We start from the raw sequence: 26,022 nt of genomic DNA, 5'->3' as shown, positions 1-26,022 counted from the left end.
CTTCATCCCCCTGGAATTTATGCGAATCTTCGTGTATACAATGCGTTTCAATAATAACTGAGTTTTTGTTTTGTGCTGTCAACGTTATTAATTTATGTATTGTTTTACAATACTTGGTCTAAGGTATTGATCTGAAAGCCCATTATGAGCAATCATTATCTGAGGATATTGTAGTCGGTATTGTACAAACCATTGAAACATTTCTTTATATAAATTGTTATAAGAAAGGCTGGTCTAGTTATGGAATCTGATAATATGGAAGAGATGGATCCCAAAAGTCCACAGAAAGTAAGTTACGCACAAGATTTATCATTTTACCAGAAAAAGAATTTTGTCTAGACTTTGAGACATGGTCAGTTTAACTTGTAATGGTCCTTGTATTTGGTCATGTTTCCTGGTATTTCAATAATGTCAATACTAATAGTTCAAACTGGATTTTAATATCCGGATGGTCGTAATATCCTTTGTGTGTCTAGTTATGTGATAATGAGTCCAGCATACATGATGGTCAAGGCATGTTGGTAAATAACCAACACTGAGAACAGAACAATATTCAGACACCGTGAGACAATATTGCAATCCACATAATGTCGATGATTAGCGGGATGAATTCGAGTAGGAAGGTTTTGAATATATTATAAAAAAAATTTGGGCTAGGAAGAGGTTAATCGAAGGAATAACCTTCCTTATTGAAGAAATTGGGTACTTAAACAGACATTATGAAATGAAATGAAATGGGATTTAACGTCCTACCGTTCTGCTCCGACTGGGTTAATGAAGACGGGCATACGTCATAAATTGTGCTGTAGGAGAAAATGTTGTCTCGATAGCAGCGCTATACCAATGTGTACACGGGACCTCGGGTTTTCGTACCATCCGAACGACTAGACAGCTGTCCTTGTCAGGTCCTCCGCCCTGCACCACTGACAAGGGGAAACTACACCGGAAAATCCCGATGTAATTTCTCGGCCAACATCGGGCTCAAACCCGCGACCTCCAGGCTAGCGAGCTAGTGTCTTACTCACTTAGCTACCGTGGCTCCCTAAACAGGCATTATGCAAAAGTTAAATTTTCCCATAGCAGGTCTTTATTTAGGCCTTAAATGTTATATAAGCTATTGACAAGATTATATAATCAACACTCGATGCCATCTGATGGGTTCGATTTTAAACAGATTTGAATCCAATTTTCGGTTCAACGACGTAAAAATGGATAACCGAGACATTGCTTATTATCGCAACAATGGTAACAATGACAATCGAGACTATAGTGTTATTGAAATGAGAATTTCTCGGCTCAGTGTGAAGTAATTTGAATGAACTTTTCAGCATATTCCCTTTACATTATCTATTTTTTTTAACTATTATAGCGAGAACTGTCAGCTCTTTATCAAATCTTCCATAATGTCACTTACACCTGCAATTACACCATAAAATTCATTGATAAATGAAAATCGAAATAAAAGTAAGCCATAACGCCACTGTCCAGGCAAAATTTCCTGGATAGAAGACTGCATGGCGTATATTCGTCTTCTTTAGCTCAGATGGCCCACATTATGGCGCCAATTGGGAATTAGTAGATTAGGCGTGAAAATAACCTTATGATGATGGACTAACTCTTTTAAGAAAGATACGATAATTAGCGGGTGAAGTAATTGACTGAATCTTTTTGTTTTGCATAAGTAAACCTATTTTAGTATTGTCAGATGTGTACTACTAACTGAATAAATAACTGTGTCGGTATAATAAATAAGCTGAGGTAGATGTGTAGTGTTTTCAACACTGTAATCAAACCATCAGTTCAATTAACTACAAATACTCAAAACAAACATGAGAATCAAATATTGGGAATAATGTCACTAGATATCTTTGTTGAAATAGGGCTAACATCTACATGCGTTTTCCCTTTCTGACAGATGTCCGGCCTTTATGTAAACGCCGCATTGAAAATGCCGCGAGGTTTCCTCTTGGCTCTTTCGTTTTGTTTCGTTTAGTAGTATATCTGTAGTGAAATATTTATTACCGGTTCAGTTGTAAGAGGGTTCCAATGATGACAGCTAGAACTCTCAACAGTACAATAACCTTCAAGCTTTGTAAAATATATTTGTTCGTTGTATCGAAGTAACGGCATTTACAGAATCCAGATGAAATAAGTTTATTGTGTACCGAGGATTTACAAATCCAATACAAGATACACCATTAATACGTGCTCTGAATAATTTTCTTGTTCAAAATACTTTTGTTAGATTTGAGTAGACTTTAAAACACTATATATCTGGTTCCTATCTATATTTTACTCGACACCGTCTCTTTAAGGGCATGGTGATTTGTAGTGTTTTTCTGGCTGTTTAGCTAAAATTATGAACATTTTATGAAGAAAATACAATTATTCACATATTAAAAATGGAAGGTATTTGTTTGCCAGTTCCCGTCCAGGTAAGAATCAATTTGATTTTTAGAGATTTTTTTAAATTGTTAACTAAAAATAACAGATTTTGGAAATTTTGCCAAATAATTAACTATTTGTTATCTATAAAAATCAAGTGGTGCCAATATTAAGTTAGTAAGTTCATCATTAAATACCCAAAATTTCATATAAAAAAAAGTAATGTTGCTTGGATCCAAAATGAACATAGTGTGAGACAATTCATTAAATCCTGAGTTCTGAAAGGTTAAGACGATAGTATCTCTACAGTTTTCTAAGCTTAGCTGCATTCGCCAAACAAAAAGGGGCTAAAAAATTGAATATCATCCAACTGAATTGTGAAAGTGTTTTGGGATCACTTCTGTATATTACTTATAATGTAACTCGATTAAAAGAGACCCTGGAGGATTTACGTTAAAATAGCTTAGTAATATTAGTATAAGATGTAAGCTAAGATTTTATATTGTGATACATATGTATTGATGCAGCAAGTCATTATATAAATATTTTTCTTCAGCAAAAAAAACAATAGCATTATTGTTAATTTGGTGTGTTTTAGCTAAATGCCCTTAGCTTTAAAACAATTTCCCTTTTGTGTATATTTCTCGTTCACATTGATGTCTATAGCAGACCAAATATTTATTAAAATGCCTGGTTATATCCGAACAGTTGTGCTGAATCTTGCCGGAAATCGACAAAGTTTTTAAATTTTAATATAAAAATATCTCGATTTAGAAGGATATTCATAAAGGCATTACACCATGATTCAAACCTCTAAAGCCCGTCTTTGGACAACATATCTGTATTCCAATAAGGAATTTCCAAAAATGCAAGACATGCAGATACAACAGAATATTATGTAATCCCGTTTCTTTAAATCACAGAACATTTCTTTTATTAGAAGAGGTGGGAATTGTTGTAGGGTTTCATTGTGCAAAAGTAACAATAGCCTTTACCAATTGGGTGATCATTTAGACACGATATTATGTAGTCTGTCGTTTCATTGGTCATGGCATATGGTGACTTATCTTCTTTCTGCTTAGAATAGACGTTGTTTGCATGCTGGTCTGTATATACCTGATTTATATACACCTGAGTTGTAGAGGACAAAACTCCCAATATTTTAGACCAGAACAGTGATGATCTGTGTCACAGTGTGCTTGCGATAAGGAAGTGGATAGAAATGTATCTAATTGTACGTAATCGACTTCAGTTGTTGATTATTACATAAAACGGAATAATTAGTCAGATGCTGGTATATGAAAAAGAAAAATGTTTGAAATAGATTTAATTTAAATTTAAACTCTGTCGGGTTCTGATCATTACTTCAGAGCAAATAGATTTGATAATTTACGTCGCCATAGGGTGCCAAGCATCCCAGGCTACTGCTGGATTATGATGTATCAAATCCCATAAACAAGGAAATACCTGAAATGCTGAACTACTGCCGTGGGTTTTGTTACCTTTTTAACCTCGGATCAATTTTCTCGATTAATACCCTTGTGCTAGGAATTGATATCATCTTTTTACCAGTACTTTGTGAATGGATCTAGTACTGCCGTGATTCCTTCAACGGGATGGGGCATTAATGTTGTCTCTGAACAGTGTTTAAACTTTCTACATCTTCCAAAAATATCTTATTTCATTAATTGGAATTAAGAATAATTGACTTGAAATGATTAATGAAGACGATGTTTCAGTTTTATGAACTGAAGCCTTTAAGGCTCGTTACTACTAAAGAGTTTTTCATTTTGGAAGAAAACTAGAGTAGCCATGATGGTAAGTATAATGTTTTGTTTTTGATAGGCGTAAGTTCGGGATTGTTTGAATTAAGGAAAATCCGTTTTAAATGGACTTTAATAAACAGGATCTTTTATGTTTTATAACTTGCAAAGAATTCATAAAGAAAGAGAATGCTGTCGTAACCAAATATGCCATCCACCCACTTTTCTTATGTGCTTAAAGTCTTGTTAGTAATATTCAATTGTTCCTCCAGTTCAGTATGAATTTTGATTTTATTAATTTTAACTTTAAAACTTTTAAATCATTAAATACTGAATTACAATGGCATTGCAAATTGTTGAGTCAAAAAGGAAGAATTTTTTCTGCGATTTCCCAGTTTTCCTAATGGATTGACACCATATGCCCCTAAATTTCGTCTTTGATGACTAAAACAACAGGTTGCGACACACAACGGCCCGCAGCATGTCTCTGAAACTGAGGGAAATGTGTGTCAAACATATGGACTCGATGTTAGTCGGGCTGCGAATACCATGACATGAAATGGAATTTATTAGAAAGGAGACCTTCATGTGTTTATAAAGCCATACAGTATGATTACGAAAAACTCGAAAGTCAGTTTGAACAGTTTATGTCGATCTCAAGAACAAGTTGTGTTTTGTGGTGGTATGAGTTTTAGTTCAGGATTAAAATGGTATGTGTTGTCTCTTAGTAAGTTTCTAAAGTTGATTAGTTGATCTAGAAGCTTCTAGACCAGAATTTAGTTCAAGTTCAGGAGCACTTGTAGAACAAATCTACACAGTATTGTAAGTATTATATCTTAATAATGGGCTATTAAGTATTTTTGGACATTTTTTATTACTATATGAGACGCCAATCTTCCCATATTTTATTGTTTGGCATAATGGTGAAGTTTTTGTAACGGTAATTGTCAAGTTGACCGTTGCTTCTTGCTATAACCTACTTTTTTTCATGACACTTGATTGAAGGCATGAGAATGCCATTGGCTTTGATATTTTGCCCTAAAGTTCTTTGGCATTTTGCAAACATGTGTACTTCCTCTAGTTTCTTGGTTCCCCACTCTGCACCATTAATGATTCATGTGACCCATTCTTCAAATGCATGAGCAATTAAGTCCATGTTAAAATCCTCGACCACTTCGTGTCGTTCACACCGTCTGGATTTAGTCTTAAAGAGATGAGGATAAAGCCTTTTGGACCAGTATGTTTATGGTAAGTTGTATTGTACTGTGTTGTATGTAGAACTGGTACAACCCACAGAAGTTTTCCACTATCTTTAAGTATGTTTTCTAAAAGTTTTCTTTGCAACTGGTAGGAACTTCAGCCAATTCATCAGTCGCGACTATGTACATTGACCACCTTCTTAGCTAGGAATAGATGTGCTCTTTAATATTAAACTTATAGATTTTTTGTTTACCCTAGATCAAAGTCATTGGGTTCAATGAAGGACCCGACGCGGGCGGTATATGATACCCATTTAATTCAGGATTTAGAACAGTCAATACTTTTTCATACCCATTGATAAAATTTACAAGATCCAGTTCATCCTTCTCTAATAATGATATAACCCTTTTGACCTAACGTCAAAGAAATAGAAAAAATATGCCAACTTTAGATCTTGTTACACTCCATGAAGGACAGCGGGGAGTGTGGGCGGTATTTTACCTACTACTGTTTCTTCTTTGGCGCTCGACATTGCCACCGATCCCTGAAAAATCACGAGTTCATTTTGTAGGTAAATAAATACATCTGTTTTGAAGAATAATGCTTCCAACAGCCAGGCTACAGTAGTTAAACACTGCAAAAAAGCTGTAACAAATCATGCCAGAAATTCCACTACCTGTTAATTAAGAGTAAACGGTGATAAGAAAGGAAGTGGCTGTTGGTGTTAAAATAAACTCAAATATCTTAGGCAATGATTAAACAGCCGTCATTGATTTACCATTAATATAAATTCTTCGATGTGCTATGGGCGTGGATCATTATGTTATTGGTCATTGTTTTATTATAATATTTATGTAAATATGCCAGTATCTGATTTAAAAGGGGTTTGGGGGTGGGTGCATGTGTGGTAGTCAAATGGTGGTCAGGACACTGGACTAGCGGCTCAACTATCCCGGGTTGGAATTCCAGCGTTGGAAAGAGCCTTCGATATTTTTACAAGCTCAGTCTTCACTAGTTAGAGGTGGCGATTGTGAGTAGATGACATGAAAAACAGAGGCCAATCCATTTTCGCATTGATGTACATGTAAAGGAAGTCCAGACAATGGAAAATCGAAGAAGATGAGGCGGAAACTGTCCGGCAAAATTCTCGCATTTAAAATTAACCATAATTATTATATTTTTACGACATAAAAAAAACAAAACAATTTCATTCCATTCCATCCAATTATTTAAAAATGAAAATATGAATGTAGATATGTTTAAAGAACGATTTTACAATCTATCCACCATATTTTGAACGGATATAGCTAAACGCAACCTTTGTTCGCTGTATGACTACCAGTGGCCATGTCAGTTGCGGATAGGTCAGTTTATAAAGCCACGTTTTGTCTTGATTGTTATTAGGTAACTACACAATTATATTATCAGTTTGCATCCAATTGTCAAAGATAATTTAATTACTAGCGATATATTTGATTTAGTTTAAGGCTTCTGGCTCATATGACACACCCAGTGTATAACATATCAAAATAAACTGTGAATTCATGTTGTGGTTAAGGAAATGATCAACCACTAGCTGGAGATGTAAATTGTCATGTAAAATAATATTATGGCTTTGACATTTGATCTTATTGATAACTCAAATTAAAACTACCATTAAGTTTGTTTTTAATTTAATTTGAAAGAATATGGGTGGGGCTGATGTATATTAAATTGCCATCATCATATTTCCACGCCCCCGCCAAAACTTTAAATCAAAATTGTTCACAGACATTTTAGAAATTTGAATATTTTCCCGATCTCCAACATGGCTATTATTTGTTATAGATATTAAGGAAATACTTTTCGTTTTATACATTTTCCATTAGAGGTGTAAAATAGTCTTTGTCTGTGATGTCTATTTCAAGTAAAATATATTATTGTGTTCATATGCACTATGAGATATCAATCACATTTTGCTACATATCATTCCTGATTCTGTCATTTAGTCATAGACTGAAGCATCCGAACCCTAATTATGAATCCTCAATGCTAATTTCTACCTTGTTTCGTGAAGAGGAAGAAAAACACACGAAATGGCCATACGGGATATTTTGTTTGTGATAATCAAGGCGACATAAATATAACTCTCCGGTTCTTTTAATACCCAAAAGGTTCTCAGCAATACAAAATGTATTAGATTTTTATTTAGTGTCAATTTATATAAATGACCGTTTTATAGAAACGTGGACGTAAAGATATCTCATTTATTTCTGGTGCTAAAGAATAAGGTCAAAATTGAGTTCTCTATGATTCCATACAGCTGAAATAATGGTTGTAGGTATGGGTTGATTCAGTGTCGATACAGGGGTGTATAATAGACAGGCTAGAATATCAGACGTTCGATAAAATCTGGTGTTAGTAAACAGGACTGGATACCTGACATTTCTTGTCTCGGCTTTGAATTAACGTCTAATTTAACTGTGGGTAAACCTCACTAACATACATTCTCGTCCAGTGAAATACACCCTTGCTTGTTTAATCTCGCACTCCAATTTGGGAACATCCAGTGGTGTAGAATCGTTGCATGGTAAACCGATATACCCTAAACCGTCCACTCACGGACGACATTCCACTCAAGTAAACGGCTTTGTATATTAACTTAAAACACGAACAATGACTTTGGTTTTTATAAATTAAAGATAAGAATGATAATCTGAATATAAGTAAATGTAAGTTTGACAGTTGACAAATAACAATTTAAATCTCCACCTATTTATTAATCAAACATATTTAGCAGATATCGCCGTCCTCTCGCTTTTGTTAATATCGGGAAAGCATTGTAAAAATGATATCCAAATTTTATTGACCTGAAGCGACACATAGTCAATGGATATCCTATTAAAATCTGTCTTCATGTAATTATAAGCCCCTTTAAGTTCAAGTTTAACCCAGTGAATTGTTCACTGTCTCGACAGCCTGGGTTATACCTCAGGTCAAACATATATATTCAACCAACTACATGTAGCCTACTAGCTTTTAAAGGTGTGTCTCCGCATCAGTACAGTATACAGTGTCAATCGCGGTGTTCGACAAGGAGAAACTCTTGAACACGCTTCGTTCAGAGATTCTGTTGACGTTAATGAATGTTAAACTAATCGCTGTGATTAAGGATATATTATTGTGTTTTTATTTGTAACTATCATCATGCTTTTCAAATGAATTAAAGGTAAAATTGAGTTACCAATGTTTTGCTTTTATTTGTACATTTAGATATATATGTATGTTGACTTGAATTTGGCGGGAGATATATAGAAGTATATTCTTTGTGCTTATTGGAGCGTAAACTGTTTTGTGGCCGTTACATAGGAAAACCTATTAACATCCCATTGTAAATCTTTCTCGGCTATATAACTGATGATGATCAAAGAGGATACCGGCGAAGGAATATGGATATTGTTATTAAATAGAGTGAAGCATACGTAATTGTTATTTTTGACAATTTCCTACGAATTAAATTAGACAACACGATACTGTTCTGCTCGAAGTGACAAAACACTGGATAACATTGTACAGGAAAAAATGTGATATAATGAATCACTCGTAAATATTTCGTTATTTAATGGTTAGTTTCAAAACATCATCTAATGTGTGTAATGTTCTAAATTGTGGTACAACCATAAGTGAAAGAAATAATCAGTGATTGTTTTTCCATGGATTATATTTTCAGGTGTCTATGAACTTTATGGATGCCAATATGACCGGTTTACCGAATCGTTTGTAGTCAATGAATTAGCATTGGATAATATCTGTAGTATATGATGTTACGAGAAATGTGTGTCTAAATATGCATTATTTATGGTGCTGTTTCCGTTTTTCTCAGTGTCTGAAAATCTGAAACAGAAAATTCAAAGAATAATTTAAATATCTAATTATTTTTTTCAGTTGAATGGCTACAACCGCGGTTCGGGGATGGGGGAATACTTATGTATTGGAGATTATATATGTTTGTATTGTGAGGAGACAGAAGGATATGTGTATAGCTATCAATCCAGGTAAGCCACATTTATTATACGTAACCATCATGCCGAACAAGAAAATCAAAAACAAATGTAACAATTTCTCTGCACACTAATCCGCTGTCGTATCGCATATAGTTGCTTCCAAACTGACTATGGTGGTCTTCTTCAAGGATAACATTTTTCACTGTATATACTATGTATTTTAACGAACAATCTGGTCTAAGGTTTTATATAATATCTCCACTTAACAGATGAAAAACTGCACATAAATTCATGCATTTCTATTCACGATATGTCATGCAGTGTTATACAAATTTTATAATGCATTTTAATATAGATTGACTGTAGCGAAACGCTATTGTGAATTAAATTTTCATAACAAAACAGATAAGAGACACGTTCTGTGAGCGAGCTTAGTTTTTGGTTTGACATCATCTAACAGTAACATGCACCTGCAGAAATGTTGCTCATCTATGGGTATTCTTGATCATACATATCTAGTTATCCCAAATATGTTTATATATATGTACATGATCTACGTTCAGATTAAGTATTGCTGACTTATGACCGGAAATGTTTTTGCAACAGCTCGCAAACATGTACCAACTATATTATGACGATCTTCAAGCATTTTATTCGATATTACATTCTCATTTTTTTTTTTTTTTTTTTTTACAAAATGTTGATCTATTTGTTAGTGAATGGAACATCAGCACATTACTAAATGATTGTTGTGTACCATTGCTCATCATAATCTTTTGGTGTCTTTTTTTTTGTCGGTCTTCTTTACTTGAATTCGCGTGATAAAATCTATGAACTATGGGTACGTTTTTGAAACATTTGCCTTAACTGTTGATGATCATAATTCAGTGGGTTAATCCCGACAGTGTATATTATTTTATACTCACAGATCCGGGTTGCTGGTTCACGGCCACTGTTATTGGTATGCACCAGAAACAGTATAACTTTCCTCATTTAAGATATATCTTTAAGGTGGTCAATATATTACCCAGACAATGACGTTATTTGTTGTAAAATAACTTCTTTCCCAATGTCTATTATGTTTAATTTAGTGATATAAGTAAATAAATAAATATCGCATTTCCTCCCATAAAATTAAGCAAAAATAATTTGGTGGAAAAGGCACAAAAGTTTGTTTGTGTGCGTGTTAGTTAAAATAGCATTACATCAATATACTGGTGTAATGCATTTTGAAGCTATCTGTTAAACACTTGTATTTGTTTTTAGAACTGTAGTATGGCAAGATAAATCTTTAGGCAGGGGATCGGTTAACACAATAATTAACTTAATGATCTGACTGCTTCTTAATCATCTTGTTAAGATTAATTGGAAACAGTTGATGGGTTTAGAAGAAATGTGTTTTAATGCGTTAATGTTGTCCATGTTATTATGGTAACGTTAATTAATGTGAACAGTATAATTGTAAATTTATCATCTCAAAGATTAAAAATATAAATTACAAACTTAGTTTGAATACACCTACAATTTTGTATCAGATTTGTTTGTACTTGGTCAGATTGTTATACATGTACATTGTCACACCGTGAATTAGGGGATGGGTCTAAAGTCTACTGAACACGAACTAAGTCATTTCTTCAATAATTCGCCAGTGCAGCCGGTGGCCTGAGAAAGGCCACGGGGTTATATAAACAGAGGACACTACTCATGCCACGTAATAGTGTCGGATTGACCCCCCCCCCCCACACACACACACTTGACTCTAAAGCGCACACATTAGACTACCCCTCTCCCACCCCATACATACTGTTAAAATCCTGTTCAATACTTTAACCTTGCTTAATAATAGATTTTTTGTATCTCAAAGTCTTCAAATAAAGAATAATCTATCCACTATTCCAGTGGTTAAAAAACTAAATCAAAATATTATGAATAGTTTTATTATGTGTAAGAATGTAGAAAGAAAAAAAAAGTTGAATCTTATACTTCTGAAGTAGATAATATTTTTTCGTTAAAGTTCAAGTTGAGTGCTGGTATTGAATAAAGGATCTAGAGTAGACCGGAAATAGCATTCTATTTTATGGATTAAGTAAAGGATTATATAGATATAGTGTTTCAAGTGATCTAAGAATATTATCAATCATACACTTTAGTCATGTTGACACTCTTTAGTATTTGTTATATGTGAAAATAATAAATTGTGTTGAAAAGAACAATACAATCCAACATATGACATTTTACTGGAATTTACGACATTATGACAGGATGAAACGGTTATATTCAATAATATTCATCAGTTTTGATGACAGTCTCTATTATTTGGCTCTGTCTGTCTATCTCTTTATGTCATATGTGACAGACTTTTATACAAATGGAAGTGGTAGAACCGATTCCACAATTTTAAACAGATTGATAAACGATTTGATTGTTGGATTTATAAACAAGATACATATTCAATTAAACTATGTAACCAGTCATCGCAATTTCTGTGCAGGGTCATGCATCTGATTAACATCACTATGATTCATTTAAACGTCGTTAAACACAAGAAGTTCCATGTGTTCATATAACATAACAGGAAGTATAAAACAACCAAGAATCGTTAAAGGCCCGCATCCAGTTTCGCGTGTTGCTCGTATACCTCCGAATGCGCACTATAATTTCAGCAAATATATCTATGTGTTAAATTTCTAATCTATCAGAAACACACACAGATTTTGATTTTAAATTTATCTGGTAAGCACGTTATGAACACGTACATATTCTGAGATTATCTAGAAAGAATGTGTAGGTTTTAGTTCCTCTAGTACGGGGTACCAATTCAGCCAAAAAGTGCACCATTCCTATGCGACATTATGATATTTTGTCGAGTGCACTATACTGTGATTTTGATACTATTCATTTCTATCTGGTAATCACGTTATAACTACGAGTGTATTCCGAGATTATCTAGAAAGAAGGTATAGGTTTTAGTTCCTCTAGTACGGAGTGCCATTTCAGCCAAACTGTGCACCATTCCTATGCGACATTATGATATTTTGTCGAGTGGACTAGGCTGTAATATTTTATACTATTCATTCTCTTAGGGTTTTGTTTGAATAGCCGGTTAGTTACAGTGCTCCAATGCGTAATTATTCGGGTGTTCGAATTCCAATAATTGATCGATACTAAATATTATTTGCTGTTCAGTTTACCCGTCCTGGAATATTGAATAATAAAACACCATATATTGAATAATATAACGACCCTTATCTGGATTATTCACAAATAAATAAAAAAATCGATTTCATAATGTTTAAGTCAATACAGGTGTTATTCCACGCATGTTCAAAAAGATAATGTCCTGTGAAACAGAAACTGTACCAATGAAAACATATACTAGCAATATATCTTAATTTACAATAATGATATCAGTGTGCTTGGTCAAAACATATAAAAAATCTAGTACATTCTTTTGAGGTGGCTATGACATTTTATCACCACGAAGATCGAGGAAACAATATTAGTATATTCTTTTAACCAAACGCTTGTTCTTTCTTACCAGACTTAGGCTATATTATATGGCGCATACTGCTTTGGTTGTTAAAGCCAATAGCCATTTTCAAATAGATAGTAAAGTAGACGATAAAAAAATCTGATTCGATGTTCATAAATAGAAAAAGGTATTCTTTACGTTTGGAGACAAAAAAAGACGACGTCATGAAAAAAAAAATAGAATTAAATAATAGGAACTTGGCCATGGCTTACTTTCCGATTGACCGAATTTGATCATTTTGGGACCAATATGCTTGTTGATAAAACTAATTGATATTGTGTACGACGTAATTTTTATATTTGCTTTTCCATTTGTAATGATGCCTTTAATAATATAATTTATAATTACCTTATATATGCCCATTAATTGGATGTACTCATACAAATTACTGATTTCTTGATTAATCTCTGCATATTGCCCACTGATCGATTTCTAATTAAAACTTTACAATGATTACTAAAATCGCTGTTCATACCAGCAACTTTGCTAATTTAAATCAGTATGGTGTCTTTTGGATGTACTAGTCTACAATTTCTTGATATGACGGCCCATTAATAGTTTGGAGTTCTTCGAAGAATATAAGTTACAGCGGTTTTAGACAATTTTCAGTTAAATAATATTGCACTTTCATCGATCAACCACCTCCCCACCCCACGGCCTGTGAAACTTTTCGATCATCATAATCAAGAGATGTATCTATATCTTTCTGATATAATATACTATATGATGTTATAGCTACGTCAGGTTTTGGCTTATAAATAAAGTGTAGGGTTCACATATTATTCGGCAACGTTTTAAGAACTTGAAACAAATAAAATGCTGCAGATCACCTATTAAATACTTATCTACTACCATTTACTTATCTAGTTACATTTATTTATATATACTTAATGTTTATTTTCAAGTCTACATGATTGTTAACTCTTATATCAAATGTTCCACTGGAATTTTCTGATGACAAATTAGACAAATAACATAAGAGTATTTTTACAGTTGTTTAATGGTATTGTCACTTCTAGCTAAATATTGTTTCTTTAACCATTGATGTTTTCAGTTATAGTCTTTATTTGCATGTAATCTCGGCTGAAAACGAATGAAATAATATTTACATTATGTCTGCACTTCGAGCACTTGGACCCTTCAGGATTTTCTCTCTTATTTTTTAGATCATATCCCTCTATTTTACACATATTTAAAACAAGTATGATTAGAAAATTAAAAATTCCAAATGCGTAAATTCGGTTAAATTTGTGAATAATAGCTTATATTATCTACTAGCAGGATACCCGGCTTCGCTCGGGGGTCATAACTCCGAAACCGGAAGTGGTAGACTAACGCCACCTGGCCTATGTTACTCCCCGGTCCGAGCTACCCCTATACCCCAAATTTCAGACTCGGGGCAGACCTAGTGTAGCCGCCAACCCCGAACAGACAGACAGACAAACGACAGTCACAAATATATATATAGTTGATATAGAAACTTTTCACTGAACCCCCCCCCCCCCACATTTCCCCAAAATGAAGTATTGAGTTTGATAATCAATTTACTATAAATGCAGCTTCACATTTGTTTTTTAAAGTGAAAATTCCCACAAGACTAATACGTAGGATGGGAAAAGAATTGTAAAAAAGAATCAGCTTTGTTAATAAATTGGTGCGTTGACTTTTATATGTTCATCGTTTAAAAGTCATTGTCGTGTGATAATGTATTTTATTATTCAGAAAATATCAAATGACGGAAACTCATTGTTTGTTTACATGTGGGTTGCGGCAATTCATAATACAACAATAATGACTGTAATTCAAAATGTGACACTGCACAATCATTGCGTTTCTTTCAGATGAATCATCTTAATCGTGTTCAACCTATATTTTTAGATTTTCCTGTCCCAGATAAATCGTCGCATTCTACAGTATGCATGGAAATGTGTAAACTATTGTCACTATCGTTGCATTGTAAAAGTGCTCAGAAATAACAGATACTAAACCCCATTTCAATCATTCATTTATTCAATAAAAGTGCTGTCCGTGGAGGATCTAGGTCGATCAAAATTGTAGCATGCATGAAACCATCTTCAAATGTGTCCAGTACTTACAGAAATAGGTCCATGGCAACGTGTCGAAATTTATACCGGAAATTCGCGGTTATCATCTCACAGAAGTACAGAATGGCGGCCAATTTCCCATGCGAGTAATATGTTTAGGAATTCATGCTATCTTTCCAGAACGGTTCTCTATTTTAAACTGGTCTTTTCATGCCCCCCCACACAATGTCATTTATAAATCTGTTATACGAGACTACTCCCTTAAAGTTAGAATTTGACTCACTCAGGCTTACGAGACATGTATTTTATGTATTCATGGTGCATGGATATGTTCTGTATTATAAGGTATTAAATAGAAAAAAAAACCGAGAAGAATTAAGTTCAAAGGAATTACCACATTATTTGTAATGTATCGACAAACAATGAAATAATATTCGACCTGCAGTTCATTTGCAATAGTGTTTCCTCCCACGGCAAGTACAAGCCAATGGACTGGTCTGAATTAGAATTTTCGTATCATACCCATGGGTGAATGACTACATAAACAAACGATTCGACATGGTAATAATATACAGTGGTTACAAGCTATTGAAAAAGAAACATGACAAATTTTTCGGAGCGAATGCAATAGCCCACACATGAAATAAATTTGTAATATAGTGATTTAATTTTGTGGTTGTTTTGATTTTTCGGGAAACTGTTAGATTTTACAGATTACTAATAGACACAGACAGGTTGTTGTTGTTGCCTCTAACATGTAGAATAATGCAAACACTATGACGTATTTTTTGGCGGGGGGGGGGGGAGTATCAAATTACATATTGAATATAATTTGTATACGCGCCAATATTCATATCCACGTATACCAGATACATTATGTTTAATATTAATGATATTGAGGACCGTGGGCGGTGTTTACAACAATAAAACGCATATTATGATATCATCACAGTAATTAATCAAATATGACTTCTATAATCTTTGTCGTTTGATTAACTACGTTTATTGTATGATCTATACCCTAGCCTCTAGCCATTGTATTCATAGTTCTATTCCTATTAATAAGGTGTAGTTTTGCTTGAGGCAAGTAACGAAAAAAATATTTTTCGATTCGGAATTTTGAAAAAAAATACAAACTCATTGGTTCATATGTTTGCTGGGAATAGTTTAAGAGAACATTATGAATCGATTTGCCTTGCCAGGTAAAAGAACAATGTTATCTAATAAATTGTAACACCTGGTCTATCTAGACAATGTTCACCCCCTTGTAAAAAAAGAAGATATGATAATACTTTTATCTTTAACAGACCCCTCTTATCATTTTAATTACTTTCTCATTTTCAAGTGTTTGTACTATAATAGGAGTTCAAGGTTTGAAAATTCACCTTAACTCAGAGTTGTTTATGTCAGGAAATATTGGACACCTGCACAGAGACTTTTCATCAAATGGATTAAATAGCTAAAATTGTGCATGAAAATTTACAAGTCGGTTATTTGGAGGATTAACTGCAGTATTTGACCACTCCAGTCTGCATCTTATAGTGATAACATGTTATATCTCTCCCCAAACGACCCCCGTAAGGAGGAGTTAGAGGGGGGGGGGTATATACTGGTATCGAGCATTTCAAACACTAATTCGGGCGGAGGAGGGGTGAATTTTCTGACATGAGACCAATGCTCATGAGGGGGTTTCAGAAAAAAAGTGAGTCTTGATTTATTGAAAAGGGTTTAGGATCTAAAATGTGAGCAACACGACTAATAGTATAACTAAGTGGATCGGTATACTTTTTATTACACCTCTCTGACCGAAAATTGTGATCTCTTTCGGACGATAGAAAATATATATCCAATAAATAATCAATTTAATGCCCAGCGACCTAACTAAAGATTGGAATTAGGCAAGGTTAATCCATTAAACACATCGTTTCCACTTGACATGATTATAACGTTATGATAGTAAATACAGATATTGTCCATAAAGTTCCACATCATTTCAATACTCAATCTATGTAAGCACAAAAAGTCGTCACTCGGAGTTACTCAGTCGAAGTACTGATAAACCATACAACAACTAGCCAACTTTTTGGAACACACGGGGTCAGTGATGAAAAATACTGCGAAAGATTTGAAATTGACTGAAACTAAAGTTTTGTGTACAGGAAGCGACTAAACCCAGAAAATATTATTAGTGTAAATCTTACCGAAAGGTGTAATATTTTTGATGAACATAATATATTGGTTTATACCTGTTATTATTTGTATCATTGAAAATCCAGAAATCGGAAGTGAAATAGTGAAGTCACCATATTCAGCAAGGTATTAATTGTTATTTGGAATAATTTATCATTAAAAGTCGAGATCATGTCTTTAGATTGTACATCATTTGATACACATTTAGAAATCTTATATTGTTATTAAGCATGAAAACACGAGCATCGCCATTAGCTATCTAATCTACCTTTATAAGCCACATATCCATGTATAATACGTCTTTGGTTTAAATCATACCTTCTCGATACCTGATTGCTTTTTAACGGTCCTGTGGGAGATTTTTCATGCGAAACAATAAAGTAGTCTGAGAAATTGCGTGACAAGGTTATAAATTCTATTTTTTATTAGATTAAAGAGAAAGATAATTATTTTGATGAATTTAAGTCACCGTAACATATGACCTTAAAAAATGGCTACAATGAAACTTGAAACCGATGATTACGGGTTAACATGTTTCAGTTTTTACATATTAGACAATGGTTGGCTGGTTCTATTGTTATAACCTATTGTTATTCGGTGATATATTTTTATGTATATTTCAACCACGTACTTTAAGTATCTCTGTATTTATTGTCTGTAACATATTGTTTACTTGAAAAAAAAACACCCCAAAACCCGAAAACAACGAAATCTATTTAACAGTTCCTCCTAATTAATAAATATGGAATATGGATACATTGGTTCGGACAACCCTCTTGTTGAATAATCACTGATTCAATGACTGGTAGTGACGTTTGGTCCACAGGTAATTTTAAATTCAAGTAAAATCCGGGTTCAAACCAACACTTCCAATAAGTAGTTGTTTGTTGATTGCTGATTTTAAAAGTAAGTTACTAAAGACTAGGCAAACGCGGGGGCAATGAGCGTCAATGCATTTCCAGCAGCATATACACATAACAGGCGATTTCTGGACGTATAAACGGATACATCCAAAACAGTTGTCTGCATAATATTTCATTCATCCAAAAATCTCTCATACTGTTGATATGATTATATTGCTGATTATGTTGCTGATTATGATTGACTGAAATATATAAATATTCCAGACATGAATACAAGAATTGACATATAACACTAAAATAATAGAGTAACAATTATGACAAGAATATTCCGTCACAAAACAGAAATTCGCGTGCAGACCTCTTATGCGTACATGTCGAATTTAGATAAGGCTTAAAGCGAGAATTTCATATTTTCTAAAAAAGTCAAAACATAATTATTTCTATGTCTTTTGCTCAATAGGTTGTCAACTCACTATTATACGATCATAGGTATCATTCTCTCACTTAAAAATCATTCACCCCGGAAATAACACAATTACCTCCCTTGTTTTTCTACACCCCCCCCCCCATTGAATAAGCTATCTTCAAACGTTTGAATTTGAAGTTGAAAATGATATTTTTGCCAATTTCTCAACTGGCAATAGTGAATTATAGGATTAATAGGGTTATTCTTTTACAAGGTAGGACTGTTTATAGATACCATCTATTTTAAGGTTTTATTTTAATACATTTTAAAAATATAACTTAAAAATATGAAATTCTCGCTTTAACAAACAATAGTGAACTAATATTGGATAACAATTACTTAATGATAGTTTACATTCATTATAATACTTAATATTATTAAACTAATAATATGTCTAAGAGAAAAACATCATAACTTTGACAAGAACAAGACAATTTGACTGCAATGGCGGGGAATCAAAGAAAAACACATGGTCCATATACCATAAAGGTTACACACAAATTTACCGCTAAAACACAAAGACAGTATCATTAATGCTCATAATTTAAGTCTATAGCAAGTATGCCTCAAATCTTACCGTATATTATGTCATGCCAGAAAGATGGCAAATGATGAGACGAGAATTAAACAGTAAACATTTACGACATTCTTGTCTCTTGCACAAGACTAGATCATACAGGGCTTGTCTAAGAGAACACGTTGAATAGGGTTACTTGGCATTCAAGACTACCATATCCTCAACCAAATTTAGGAATACTTATACATAAAACGAAAAGAAATCAAACATACAATATTATACACTTTGTACTAAGTCAACAGTTAAAGGAAAGGTGCAATTTGAACATTACATTTACTTTTCTAATATGGATTTGAAAATAATCTATGTAATGTGCATGGTTTATATTATTTTTAAGCTAGTAAAACGTTTCATAATTTAAATTGAAAACACAAATAGTGGCATCGGTGTTAGCGGATACAAATCAAATAATACAGAAACTTAAAATGGCGGCTTGAAATCACTAAAATTTATTTGACCACATGTCACGTAATGGCCGATACTTGACTAATCTTGGGACCTATATGTTTTGTTTACTTATGCGTACTTATGATTGTGTGTATTTGACATTTAGTCTGGTTTATTGTTCCGATAAAGGACCTTAGATGATTCAATTTTCAATTGACATTCATTTATAGTACTTCCAAGGGTACACAACTAACATTTCTGATGATCACAACAGCACACTTTATGGGGAACTATGATTACACACTGGCAACTATTTGTATGTCTACAGCACGACTTGAACCACCAGGAACCAGGTTACTAAATGCGAATGACATAATGTCAAATAGTCTCAATAGGGCCTCATATTACGATAAAGGTGATACTAGACATATTGGCCACCATCTTCAAACGTGACTATTATTCCAGTCAGCTCCTGTCAATGTTTACATATCACGCCATATTGTCCTGTTAAATACCTACCTACATAGATTCAATATCTACTCATATACACATAGAAATGTATTTCACAACCGCATCAACCATCAGCCACAGTTTTCATCCTTCTACAAGCATATCAAGTTTGTTAAAATCCACTAAAAGTGGACTTGGCCTATATTTATTTATTACAACCGCAGTTGCATTATATCACAATTAAAGAGCAACAGTAACGACATTCGAGTGCTGGACAGCGACGCCCCTTATACACATTATACATTTTTATATCTATCATTTGAACACTGAGTTCATATTTTACCATATTATATAAGATGGATTACAAGAGTTGATCATCCACAGAATATATCTATTCAGTATACCAAATTAGATTCTTGGTATACCTCAAAAGACACAATATTATGTTGTTTTTTCCATATTTATCACAAATCACTAGAACTTTTGAAGTCTTCGAACCTTTTAAAACGAATTCATAGTTTTACCATAAACTAGATGGATTGATAGAACTAACCACTCACAGCAATACGTCAAGTCGCTACGAAATTAGATTCTTGGTCATAGTTTACAGGATTATTGTTTCTTTTCTAGACGTATTGGATTTTCTTTTTCTAGTTGAACCTTTTCTTCGTTTCGTTTCTAGATTCTGGCTATTATTGTTTCCCAGGCTGTATCCTTGTTGTTAATCATAAGACGACCGTGTTAAAGGTTGTCTGTATTTATCTGTTTAATCAAAGCGAGAATTCTATTAGAAGACGAATTAATTCATTAACATTTGGTGAACTTTTCGCGGGGTTAAATAAGGACACCCAAAGCTTGGACTCAATTTAGATGTATGCCAAAAGTAGACGTTCGGGAGCATACAAACAGAATGGGCCTTAAACCACATACATATATACCTTAATTGGCCAAGTGTCTCTTTTCTTCGAAACAGTTATATTACTTTCAATACACCAATCGCGTATCTTAAGAGTATAACGTTTTGAAACTTGGATCATCTGTCATAATTATGTACATCTGATTAACCTTTAATTTAAATTTCCCGTCTTCATTAGCCCAGTTTAGGAGCAGAACAGTAGGACGTTAAACCCCATTTCATTTCATGTAATTTAAATTTCGCCTACTGAAAAACATCGTACTTCAACGTATAATGCCTGTTTTCATTTTTCATGACATTATGATAATTCATATTTTACTTCATTGTGAAATGTTGGAAACCGCTAGTTTGTCTCCCCTTTGTCTTCATTAGCCACTACTTTCTTTATTAACCAGAAACAATTAATATGCTTTGTTTATCTTGGCATCAGAATTTATTTTGAAAATAAACATTTTTGGGTTCACATTGCTTCACCCGCTATTGTATTGTGGCATGTCATATAGAAATTTAATGGTCTGGTTTTAGTGGCCACACATGACGCCACGTTGCATAAATAAACACTATTTTTTTTATATCTTTCGTCATTTTTAAAAAAATTGTGGAAGTAGAAAAGCGTGTTACAGACTTAAAGGGAAGCGATGGGTCATGTCCTTTTTCTCTTCACGGATAGACTATTTAAAGTCTTTGAAGGTCAATTTAGGTACATGTATTTTTAATTATTTGCAAACTATACAATACAGGCCCAATTCCATATAATTAATTAAAAATTGTTAACATTCGGCATCCTCTGTAGACATTCTAAACGGAATATAGGCAAACAAGCCAGCGCCACATATAACCTTCACTAGCATCTTTTGATGGGTCTCTTGTTAATTCGGATGAGTCCATGCTAGCAGAAGATCTACCATTGATATTTTGATTTTGTTTTCTTAATTAAATGTTAAATAATCAATATAGGTACATTAAGCACTGAAATATTAGATATTAGCGAAAATGCAAATGACGACCACCGGCATTAATTTGAACAACACTTCGCTACACACAGTCTACCGAGTGAGTAACATGTACCTAGGATTTCCAATCAGGAAATATTTGTTAATGTGTTATTCTGTAATAATATAAATATTAAAACCTAGTGCATAACCTGTACCAACTAGGCTGACCTGAACAAAGCAATGCTATTATGCGGAAAGTTTGTATCAAGGGACGATAAAAATCCTAATTTATTCAATATTATATTCTATTAAATGCAGCGCAATAATTATACATCTAATGTACATCTAATGAAAATATATCCCCACCGATTAATAGTAATTACTGTTAATTTATACGTGACCTCCAATTTGTTTAATGGTTTGGGTATGTAATCAAGTTAAATTCATTGTCCACTTACAGATCAATCTGTACATCCGGCTTGGTGTTAAAGGGTGCCATCCTCAACAGGTTATTATAAGGCCAACATACATTAATTCCATTAATTTAACTATTAATTATAAATTGCGCATATACCGAACAAAAAACAGCAAAAGATCCGAAGTATCCAAAAAGAAAACACCCAATGGCCAGTCATTTCATAGATTTTCAAAAACAGCAAATCATTACGAACAGAGTCAAATGCTATTGAAAACTATCCAAAAGATTGAATTCCAGCCTATTTGTAGATATTTTAACTTGTAATATAATATTTATCGAGTTAACGATAACTAATTACTGCAACTCTACTATTAATGACTTACTTACAGACTCCGTCGGATTAAACACACGGTATCATTGATCGTAATTTAAACTGAATATCCATAAATAACCAAGTCGCTAAGTAGTGTAAATCTACATTCAGTTTGCCAGAGAAAGGTGCCAATTTCCAAAGTAACTGGTATACCAATGTCAGAGTAGTATCAGGTGTTTCGAAAAGAGCATCAAATGTTATGGCATGTTTATAGACAATTGTAAATAGAATCTAAAATAAAACATCACTTTAATACGTTATACTAAGTTATCTAGCTTACTTCATAATATGAAACAAGTTATATTGTAGCCAACTTTTAAACATGCATTATCCTTACTCTGCCAAGAAGATCATATTCAACTCTCTATGTCATAATTTGGATTAGAACACCCACGCCATTTGATAATTTAACGTTAAAATGGATAATCGAAACTTTGTTTATTATCGTAGCCATGGTACGTTACAATCTACAGTATCTGGTCAAAACTTCAAACATTCGTTACTTTGTTCGGGATAAAGAAATTACAATCATTTTTCATTATATATTAATGAACTATTATAGCAAGAACGTTCAGCTATTTATCTAAATCATGCATAATGCATCTTTAATTGTTATATTGTTATTACGCATGTGGTTTCAGAACCATCCAGACCTCCACAAGTATATATTATGGACGGTTAGTTTGTATTATGGAATGTATCAGTGTAGAACATGACACATATCTAGTAAACAATTTTAAAGAACGTATATATTAATAATATATTAGTATAATATGTGATAAAGAAGGTTTATAAACAGGAACAACGTTATCAGTTTACTTTAACATGGTTCACGTAACTTGATCAATCTTCAAAAGTAATGCATATAATCTTTTTATTTATATAATGATACATAGAAGATGCAGGCATTTGGTCGGCAATTCACCAGAACAGCTATTTTTATTGTGTTATTAGCGCGACCACTTTATTGCATGATATTCTGCCTCGATCCAATTTTCAGAGTTTCTTGTTCTGTCTTGTGCACGAAACCCGCGACAATCACGAGAAAATATATTACAACATTATGAAAAGGAAGCTTAGTTTAAATATATAGATATCCATTGATGGTAACCACACTAATCAACGATGCTCTGATGCGACATTTAAAATACCTATTTCGGTTAAGTTGGTGGATAGGCTATCCCTCTCTGAGCTCATTGGTTGCCAACGGTCTTCTTCTGACTAGAAAGTCCTCATACAAATATGATACCTAGCAGAACGGATTATATTAAGATATAAACACCACGAGTTGTTGATTGAGATGTGTTATTTCACATTAATGCTCGCATATCTGGGGTATCTTTGTAATGTCATGAAATGAAATAAAATCGAGGTTAACGTAATACTGTTCTGCACCAGGGGATTCATGAACACGGACAAAGCCATGATGTATGCTTTGAGGGAAGTTTTGTCAGGAGAGTGGCACTATGGCTTTCGTTTGTTTCGAATTCCAACTGGCAAGGGTTCTTTTACGTACACGCCATTGTGGACCTCTGTTTTCCTTCCCATCCGTCCAGCACTACTCACAAGGGGGAACCACGTCGGAAAATCACAAGAAACTTTGTCTTCCAACACCGGGAGCTAACCTCCTGGTTAGCGAGCCACCGCTTACTCAGAAAGGGTCGATGCCTTACTTTCAATTTCTTAAGAAAAACTGGAAAATAATGCCTTGATTAAACTCAGCCTTGAAGGTTAGTAGGTCTACGTGGTTCTTTGTGTCAATATTTTCCTTGGTATACCCTCTCCTTTTTTATTGGGTTCAGTCAATATTTTCAGTGAAATCTTAAACATATTAGAAGCGTTTAATTACCAACAGACAAACACTCATGTTGTTAATCTAAATATGAACTAGATTTTTTTTTAAAGCGGTAGACGTTAAACCAGCTACATATTTTACATTCCATGCTAGGTAAAGTTAAGTTTAAGTATTCTACCTACTCTATTGGTTTCAAAATCGTGCCATTTTGTTAAAATTTCATACACCTGATAGCTATAATGATCAAATACAGATCAGCTGTATTACAATGCGATTTTGAAAAGATCAACAAGTAATACAAGAAAGATTTTACAGTTTACATTAAAGGGGCTAACTCTCTTTGATTTAGGACGAAATAAAGCGTTGAACTGATAAGTAATAGCCAGTAGTGATGGTAAAAACACTCTATACCTAGTCATTTGGGATATTAAAGTTTTAATGCGTTATTTTAGCGCAACGGAAATCTCTTGACAAAGTTATGTTAAATTGAAATTTCATCGATCTATGCTGCTCGCTATGTAATTTTGTTTTCTTTATCAATCTGAGCGCATATTAGCGTGGATTAAGCCGAGAGAAATGTGATATTTTAGCGAAAAATACAAATGACCCGTCGTTATTTTAAATACAAAAGTGCCGACTCTTCAAATATATGGCATCTAGTGTTCTTGAAAGAGTAAGCATGTCTATATAGCAATAATTCATATGTTACGTAGGTGGTAAAATGTCTGCCACCATTACAATACTGAAGATATTTTGTAAAGTCAAATTTATGTAGATTGTAAAGTCAATAATTCGATCACAAAAACGTCCTTAATATCATATATTTATACGAATACATTTACAGTAATAAAGGCAATTTGGTGGTCATTTCTTGTATTATTTATGAAGAGACATTCTAGAAATAGTATTGTCTATATGTAATAAAAATTATAGTTGATAAATTAGAGTGGAATTTATGATATAAGTGTGTTTAATATTGACCATGTCATATACATATTAGATTAAGTATTTACATACAATATTATATATAGTCATTGCGGCGTGTCTAGAAATAGAACTCAATGAACCTTCTGGAATTCTTACTTTACAACAGGCTTCGGAAAGTAGTGATATCAAATTAATTGTAATTTAACGGAGCTAAATCGCTAATATTTGGGACCTAGAAATTGACACAAATGGGTCGCAATGATAATGTGAATGTAAAGAAACTGATTTACATTCAACCGTTTCTGTTTTACTGTAATTTCAAATCAGTTATGTTCGGCGAAATACGCCAGAAGTCTCAATTGAATGGTAATCTTTAACGTCTGGTTATTCCAGTCTATACCGATGATATTTATTGCGCATGCTCCCCAGATAAGAATATAGCGTCACCATTTGACATGACTTGTGGAATATGTCTAGCCGCGTTCTTTGAGTCCCTTGTTCCAAATGGCACTGAAAGGCATTATGGTACACGATTCGTGTACCAATGGTAAAATGTTTATTTTGTCTTGAATATTGGATATCAGAAGCCCATCTTTTCCCTGTAAGATCACAAGACCAATGTTGATTTGAATTGACAAATAATTCGTGTTTTCAATGTCGAAGATTTTTGATGATATTGAGTTAGAGGCATAGCAACTTTAATATGAACGAGTTACATAGACTGTCCAAAGTGAAGGTAATCTGTCGCTTCTCCGGATTTTCCAGTGGTACAGGACAGAGGGCGTGACACGGAAAAGGTGTCTAGTCGTTCGGACTA

The 26,022-nt window shown here is 33.5% G+C and overlaps 1 protein-coding gene across 1 annotated transcript in view; it reads left to right on the top strand.

The window, feature by feature from the left end:
- Positions 1–26,022, top strand: part of LOC126814851 (inositol 1,4,5-trisphosphate receptor type 1) — a 71,037-nt gene that overhangs the window by 4,967 nt on the left and 40,048 nt on the right. The window contains exon 2 of the mRNA XM_050540256.1: positions 9,273–9,382. Within this exon, the coding sequence (XP_050396213.1) occupies positions 9,273–9,382 (110 nt within the window). The remainder of the gene's footprint in view (positions 1–9,272; positions 9,383–26,022) is intronic.

The sequence above is a fragment of the Patella vulgata genome, chromosome 3 (genome assembly GCF_932274485.2).
Source record: "Patella vulgata chromosome 3, xgPatVulg1.2, whole genome shotgun sequence".
Classification (NCBI taxonomy): domain Eukaryota; kingdom Metazoa; phylum Mollusca; class Gastropoda; family Patellidae; genus Patella; species Patella vulgata.
Note: the sequence above shows the minus strand (reverse complement) of the source record. Positions and strands in the feature narration are given on the sequence as shown.